At 41.3% G+C, this 8,340-nt stretch overlaps 1 protein-coding gene across 1 annotated transcript; it reads right to left on the bottom strand.

Moving 5' to 3' along the window:
- Positions 1-2,582: 2,582 nt before the first annotated feature.
- LOC109471939 (non-neuronal cytoplasmic intermediate filament protein-like) lies at positions 2,583-6,704 on the bottom strand. Its single transcript, XM_019771471.1, has 8 exons — positions 6,323-6,704; positions 5,783-5,843; positions 5,449-5,544; positions 5,047-5,217; positions 4,495-4,620; positions 3,898-4,118; positions 3,407-3,556; positions 2,583-3,203 (listed from the first exon to the last, which is right to left on the bottom strand). Exons 1-8 carry the CDS (start codon positions 6,595-6,597, stop codon positions 3,152-3,154), a joined length of 1,152 nt encoding a protein of 383 aa, XP_019627030.1. The 5' UTR covers positions 6,598-6,704; the 3' UTR covers positions 2,583-3,151.
- Positions 6,705-8,340: the final 1,636 nt, after the last annotated feature.

The raw sequence follows: 8,340 nt of genomic DNA, 5'->3' as shown, positions 1-8,340 counted from the left end.
TCTAAGCCTTTGTGTCATTGACTAATTTCTCTTACTGTTTGTTAAACTAGAGACAGACGATTGAAAGTGATGCTATAGCTAGACGAAATGTAATGTGAATGGGTGGACAACTTTGAAACATGTTACGGCTACGTCGGGACACATGGATTGAGTTACATATTATTTATAAACCTGTGGTCAATTTAGGGAACGACGAAAGAAACATCCTTTATGAGGATGTCCTTGCTTCTAATCTCTTCAAATATATTGTAAAAGTCACACTGGCAAACAGCCTCTACGCCAGGCTATATCATGGGAGGTCCTACAGTGTTAAGAATTAGTTTTACAAACATTGGCCATCCGCGGGATTCGGATTCTGCTTTATGAGTACGTCACAATTACACCGAAGCCCTAGGCCTTTCGGGGGGTAACGTTAGTTCAGCTTTCTGCTTTACGTATAAATTCGTTCTTTTTGTAAACGGTGTCGTTGTGTTAGCGTTGCTTGACTCGAGAGGACACCGTCTGTCGTGATCATATTTAAGACCCGCGCTTACCTGTAGTGTAGTCCTAGGATAACTCCGGTTGGCACTTGGGAAATGTCGTTCTTTGCAGATGATCGGGGATGAACAAAATGGCCCGGACAATGAATCTTTACTAAAGCTAGAAAGGCCGGCATTTGCTTTGGAGCAAATGCAGCAAATTGCTTCACCACATTCCCCGTACCAAAAAAATGGACCTGTCCCCCTCCCACAAAAATCACCCCTGTTCAAAACGCGATGTTCCAAAAGTCTATACCCCCGTGCAGCAATGGAATCTTCCAATGCCTTCTGCCTTGGAACATGTAGATTGACACGATCCATGCCACCCTGTATCTGCTTGAAGGCCAAGCCATCGTGTATCTGCTCGACGATTACCTACCCATGCCACCATGTATCTGGACGTTGCAAATGTCATCAGGCCATTTGGTTGAATCCGTTTAACGAAGTGGCAGGGGGAGAAGGAGAAACACAAGGAAAAAGAATGTTTTTCATCAATATAAATATGGTATGAAGTGATATATAACTTTTAAAAAATACAACAGTTGGATACCTAACATCATATACATTATTGGTTAGGATTTATATTTGATTGAAGAAAACTGATATTCAAGATTTAAAAAAGTTCACACCCCACATTGCAGGAAAGTGTGACAAACCTTCTAAAAACAATTGAATGCAGTTCAGCTGTCAATATCTTATAGCTGGTAAAGGTGTTCAATGAGATAACCCAATTACAGCCCAGCACCCAATCAGTAAGAAGATTACAACCGCCCAGTGATCTCGAAAGCTGCATGCCTATTGGCTGTTTCTCTGCATTCCTTTATGCTGAGTCATACTTCCCTACACAGTAAATTTGGCGTTGAAAACAGTCAAAAGTCCCAAATTATACAATTCTAAAGGGGAGCATGCCAAAAGTTATAATGAATTGTTGTTGATAGCTATATAAATCACACTCACATCAAATTTCAGTTCATTTAGGTGCAATACCAGGTCCCCGGGACCCAAAATGTACGGATTTTGTAAAAAAAATGACCGATAATTTGGCCACTCTACCTTCATGCCAAATTTCATGTTATTTGGGCCCAAAAGGAAGAATTTGAATCCATTTAAAGAAATGACAGGAGAAGGCGGAAAAGGAGAAGTAGGAGAAGAAGAAACACGAGGGAAAACAATACGTCGTGGTGTGGTGAAGCCATAATTAGCTGCAATTGAGTGGGCAGAAAGTGGTCTGACTAGGCAGAGTAGGTAACGGTTATTGGACTTTGGGTGACATTGTTCACTATGGGTATGGCGGTGCTCTGAAAAAGTTTGGCAAAATGTCTGACACAGTTTTCACATCGCTGCAATCAGACATTTACTCGTACGTGGTCACCCGTAGGTCATGCAGGTGTCTTCCAACTTAACTTATTTTTAAACTAGGAAGATTTTGGACAGGAATGATTAAAAAATGTTTTGCATGGATTTGTTTTCGGACTGATCCATAACATTACATTTGGGGCCACTGGAAGATGGCAGTTTTTAATAGTAGGGTGTTGGTGGAATTCAATTTTGAAGTATGACATTATGATGAACTATTTTGATGATGAAAATATGTCGAATTGTTTTTAATTAGAATATAACGTGTAATGGGGGTCTTTGGACAGGAGTTCACATTCCCTGTTGATGCTATTGTCATTTTCAACACAGTATCAATTTCTGACATTATGCTTATTGCAAAAACTGTAAACACAAGATTCGATGATTTGATCCCATCGTAGAATACACATTGAAGGGATGTAAACAAAATAACAAGCGTGAGATTTCAACCACGCTCGTACGGCGAAATATGTCTGCCCTTTCACTCCCATAATGGCAGTATATAATGGGGTGGGGTTGATTCAACTTACGTTGTAAAGAAATGACTAGAAAAGTGCCTTTTTAATTTTTTTTATTTTTTTTTATATTACAACATTTCATGACTAGACATGATGACAGCACACTCAAGTTATATCAACACAGAGGACGAATACAGGACAAGACAATACTCATTTTCACTTGAGTTTAGTGAGGAAATTCGTGTTAAGTGCCTTTCCCAAGGGCACAAGATCGGTGGCACAACTCGAACCTGGGACCTCTTGATTCCGAGTCGAGCACGCTACCGCTACGCCACACTTCTCCACAATTTTTGTGTTATACATAACATTGCTTTCAAGGAGTCATATTTTGTATATAGGTTTTACAGAGGTTATAACGAGTGATGAACAATTCAGAAAAACCTTCAATTCATTCATTCGTTTTGTTTTGTTTTCTTTATATCATCACGTTCAATACTTCTATATGTGCTAAAATCAATTACACACACTATTGTAGCTTTAGACCAACAGCAATGAAGCGTGTTAAACGTAACTCACGCGTGCATGTGGTCCCGTTACGTCTATCATTCACTCACACATCTACCCCTCGCAGTAGTGTACATATGTAAAATAAACAAGACGTCGAGGATTAAGACAATTGTTCCTATTAAGACAAACGCAGACGCAAACAATACTTCCGAGATCCATACTTTTTAGAGCACATAACATGCTAAAGACTTGCTATGAAAGTATGACATGACATATTCTCGCATCGTAACCAAACGGCATAGTCCACTTGTCTCACTCTGTCGGCTCTGCCGCTGGCTCCTCCGTCTGGGCTGTCTCGGCCACCCTAGGGCAAAGAGAGTGAAAAAGATAGTCATCGTGGTAAGCATTTAAGTCTTATTTCAAGTACCACAATACAGTAGGACAAACACATTGCTTCAATCAGGTCGTCATGTTGTTGTTTTTTGTGGTAACATTTTGAAAAGATTTAAATCATTTCCTTTTGACTGTTTCCTCACTGCACTATACAATAAGGAAGTCGTCACTCACTCGTCCTCGCTTGGTTCGGGGTCTGCACTCGGCTCTGCCACTGTGCGCTTGGGTCTGCCTGTAGGCTTGGCAAATTCAGTCGGTGTAGCTTCCTTCGGGGGGTCGACTGGTTTCAGGGCTTGGGTCGAAATGGCTATGCGGCCGAAGAGCCTTGCAATGGATAGTACAGAGCTTTTAAATTAAGATAAATAAATCACCTCAAAAACATAAAAATAAACAGTGAACTGCGAGTATAAACGTAAAGGTGTTTGACAATTACACAGTAATGATTGTGTAGATGTATGTATTTACGACAGAACTGTGCTTATTCCTTGTCTCTTCGCCCACAACATCTTCGTACATTGAAGGCAGCTCAGTTTCACCAATGACAGAGAGACTCCAGTTTAATGACATGTTGATTATGTTTCCATGTTTTACGTTTCGACAGGGGAGGGTGGGATTATGGGTTGATCTATTGTATATTAAGTAAAACACCATGAAGCAGCCTGTACCTTGCTTCCTCCCCATTCAGCAGCTTCCTGTAAGCCGCAATTTCGATGTCAAGCGCCATTTTGACGTTCATGAGCTCCTGGTAGTTGATGAGGTGCTGGGAGATCTCCTGCTTCAGAGTCTCGATCTGAGCCTCGCGTGACCGGATGTTTTGCCTGTATCCCTCAACCTCAGTCAGCAGGCGGCCCTGTGTAACTCCCAGGGTTTCTTCCAAAGAGGCGTTCTGTTAGGAAACAAGTAAAGACACCGTTGGAAGTGTGCGTACTTGTACAAAATGCGTACTTATACAAAATACAAAATACTTCTAAAGATAAGGTAACGCCTGCGTCACGCTCAATTGTCACTGCAATAACGTCAGTAGACAGAAGGGGGTAGAATTTAAGTTAAAATTCAACTGGAACTAAAATATTCAAATGCATTTGTATAGCAGTCCTAAATCGACAGCATCCCACTTTAATTGGCAATGATATGCCAATCAGTATGTGTTAGTGTTAGAATAATATTGCTTATTACCTTCCTTGGCCTCGCTAATTCAAATGTTAGCCACGAATCAAATTCACTCTCTGAAAGCAAGCTCTTACGCATGTTCACACTCTCACCTTGCTCCTCCAAGACTCAACCTGGGCCCTTTGGGAGTAGATTTGCTTGTGGAATCCAGCAATTTCTGCCCTGGTGGCTGCCAGAGCCTCGCTGGCTACCTCCCGTTGTTGGGCAATCTCCGCAAACTTAGGTCAGAGAGAGAAACTGTTACATTGTAGCAAGCACAAGTAATAACCTGTATTGTTTGAGCCAATCATTTACTATATTGAAGTAAAGAGGATGGATGTAATCAACGCGCGTGATGAAGACATCGTTTGACCAATTATCTATAGTTGCATCACGCAGCTTGTATTTATATAATAACAATTATCCTTTAGTATCACACAACAGATTGGGAGGTTCACAATGACGACTGGGGTACAATAAGTAACTACGGATACAATAAATACTACGGATACAATGAATAACAACTTGCATATCTACATATCGTCCCAAATGTTCTTTAAACCTATAAAATAAGGTTAACCTTGGTATGTTTCCAACTACGTTGATGCATCAAGAAGAGATTCATTTTTACACAAATATTCTGGGCATGTCGTATCTTTTCTTACCCTCTGCCTGTACTTGGCCTCAGCATCCTGCCTGTTCGCCTGGCTCATGGCCTCGTACTGTTCACGGATCTCCCTCAGGGTGTCGCTCAGGTCTGGGCCCGTCACCACGTACTGCAGAGACTCCACCCTAGTCACAGTTGCAGCCAACTCTTCCCGTAGGCCAGCTACTTGCTGGAAAATAGGCCAAAAGCTAACTATAACACATTGATGATATGAAACAAACTTTACTGTAAACTCCCAAAGGATAGTTGCAGGGTAAAACGCAGAATGTAACATTGAAAAAAAAACGTCATCTGTGTATAGCTGTGTAATACGATATAGAAATAATTTGAGGTACAATTTATTGTTACACGCTAACGGAAGAGACACATTGGTGTCACAGACTGTGACAGATATGCTCACCTCGGCGTGGCTCTGCCTCAAGGCGTTGATCTCTGTCTGAGCGGCCGTCGCCCTTCTCTCAAAGCCAACTCGAGCTGCAGTTATGGCTTGCAGTTTCTAAAACGTTATTTGTTGTTTTAAACGATGATTAACGTTGTTTCGTAGACATTTAATTTTTTTACCCAAACCACAGACATTCTTATTTATGTTAATCGCCATCGTATTCAGTTAAATGTTGTATTGCTAAAACTGTATAAATATTTCAAATTATCCGGAATGGGACATTTGTCAATAAATAAACAGATTCCTACGCAATATCACCGTGTGACCTCAGTAGACGTAGACGTATACTTACCACCCTGTTCGTCTCGATCTCAGCCTGCAGCCCGGGGCGCACAGACATCTCATACTCGGCCCTGTATCAAAACAGGAAAACCCTCTGATCCCAGCAACCGTTTAGTTATAATCGAAAAGTATTTCAAAATTACGCCCTTTTAGATAAACAGAAAGAAAACGTTAAAGTACGTTAAATCTAACCATCTTGGTAAATGCAATAGGGAGGTTGTTAATATCTCCAAGCAAGACACTATCAAAATGGCCGTATTTTGTAGGTCGCCAGAAGGATCTATCATAGAAGGCTTCAAACTTATACTATCTAATCACTCTGACACGATGTTTTAGAGGTTTGCGTTGAAGGGGGTGCCACAAGACCACTTAATAAAGAAAAGCTCTCCCTGGTGAGTAACTAAATAAATGGCAGATCCTACATGTGCCGGGATCAACTGGATACGGGCTGGTCAATTTGATATTATCCTTCCCCCAACGTATGTGAGAACGAAGTGCAAGCTTGAAAACAATGCAGTTGGAAAAGGTGTTTAACAATGACATAACGTACTTCCCCTGCCACTCCTCGGCCTGTGCCTGCCAGCTGTTCCTCTCGACCTCCACCTGGGCCTTTCCATTCGACAGGCTGTCCACCTGAGCCCGCAGTGCCGCCAGCATCCCCTGGTACGTCCCGTGGTTGCAGGGGACGGCTCTGGCCTGGGCGGCCTGGATCTGGGCCTCCAGCGAGGCATTGCTCTCCTGCAGGGCGTGCACCCTTTCGGTGTAGGCGGCGAAGCGGCCGTTGAGGACGGAGAGCTCATTCATCTCTGCGACGAGATTTGCCATGTTTTCCTGTTGTGCGTTTCGAAGAGACTTAAAAGAGAACTCACTGCCAGAATCTGGACTGTCTTACCACGAAGTCGTAGGCGGTGGATACCAGCCTGCAGTTAAGGCATTTAAGCCCCCAAGATCTGTTTAAGTTCTTTAGTGAAATCACTCCCTGTCCATCAGTTTGTCTGGAAGGCATGCCATTGGTCAGCTGTTGTGCGCAGGGCTACTAAAGGGGTCTTGTGCGTATAAGTGTTGACGAAGCCACCAGGCATTCCGGGGCCAAGTTATGTGGGCCAATCAAATATCAAACGTGAATAACAGCGTCAGCCATCCATATATGAACGTATGAGATAGGGAAGGTTTACTTCTAGTCTACTAGTGTATTTAGGACGGATTCATGGCTGTCACCTGTCAGCATCCCTCTAACTCTGGCCTGAGCTAGGATTTGAAGTTGAAGCTGAGGTCGTATTTTAATTTGTGACCAGATCAGATACTTTAAATTCATTTATGTTCGCGAGGATTTAGTAGTTGCTCTACAACATAGTCATTTATTAGGGTACTTGGTATTCATTTCTGTAAGGGGGTATTCTTCGGGAAAAAGTACAGGAACATCTATAAAAGTTATACTTGACACGTAGCCTGAACTAATCATTTTCTATCATTTGTGAGGGATGGGTAGTAACATGGATATTTTAAGTTCCTGTTTTTGCGGTACCCTCTTTGAGGTGCCAATACCGTAGTATGTAGGGTAGGTAAATGTTTGATGTCTATAGTAGATGCAGTCTTTGAATTTGTGAACTGGTCATGATTGCTAGGAATGTAAAGTATGAAATTTACGCAATGTTTCAAAAATAAATGAAAACAAATTGTATGTATGCCTTTCAGTCAAATTTCTAGTTCTACGTTTTTGTTTAAGATGTGTATGCTTTGGCTAAAGAAGGAAGGCCAACTAAATTGGTCAATTACCAAGTTACACAGCCCATGTACAAAGAATCAGTATTTCCATTACACCATTTTAAACTTTAAAACGGGTTATAGTTTTATATTCATGTACAACTATGGAACTTCAGTTGAACATTTGCCTGTTTTTTAAAGAGGCACTGTTCTGGCTTCAAGTTTGCTGACTTTAGAACACTCCGTCAGATTTAGAAATATATCTTATGTTTGTTTGAAGTCGTTAATTACTCCCGGGTTCACTACGAAATGTAGAAAATGTACCCCTCTGATGTTGACTACAGGGCGTTCAACTTTAATAAAAATATGTTGACAAAGTGAAACAATTTTCCATCAGATAACTAGTGATATGTGAGTTATGTGACTTTTAAGTTCTGAATTCATGCACACACAATCAAATTGTTCGTGCATAAATTGTCTATTTGTTTATTTGCCTCAGGCCCATAACCGTACAGTTATACGATACGTAGACATGCTTTGAAGGATTCAAACAAAGCTACCTATTTAAATTATTGTACCCATCAAATACGTGGGCGTGAATTTTGCCAATGACGTTTTCATAAGATCTAGCTCGACCCATCTGCCATTAGACGGCGTCTTCGGTGGCCAATGAGGGGAATATTTGTATTTGTGTCTATCTTGACTGTTATCTTTGATGCTATTGTTCCACTGAGTGGCCTGATAAGGGTAGGTATTTGATTACTAATGGTATTTAGATGCGTCATTTCATGTGTCATTAATGGCAAGCTTTTTTGTCTGCTACTTTTGTCTAGAACCTCTAAAACAACCAAGAAACCACGTAGA

Source organism: Branchiostoma belcheri, unplaced genomic scaffold, assembly GCF_001625305.1.
Source record: "Branchiostoma belcheri isolate BF01 breed outbred unplaced genomic scaffold, Haploidv18h27 scaffold26, whole genome shotgun sequence".
Classification (NCBI taxonomy): Eukaryota; Metazoa; Chordata; class Leptocardii; order Amphioxiformes; family Branchiostomatidae; genus Branchiostoma; species Branchiostoma belcheri.
The sequence above is the reverse complement of the archived record's forward strand: the minus strand, read 5'-3'. Positions and strand labels throughout refer to the sequence as shown.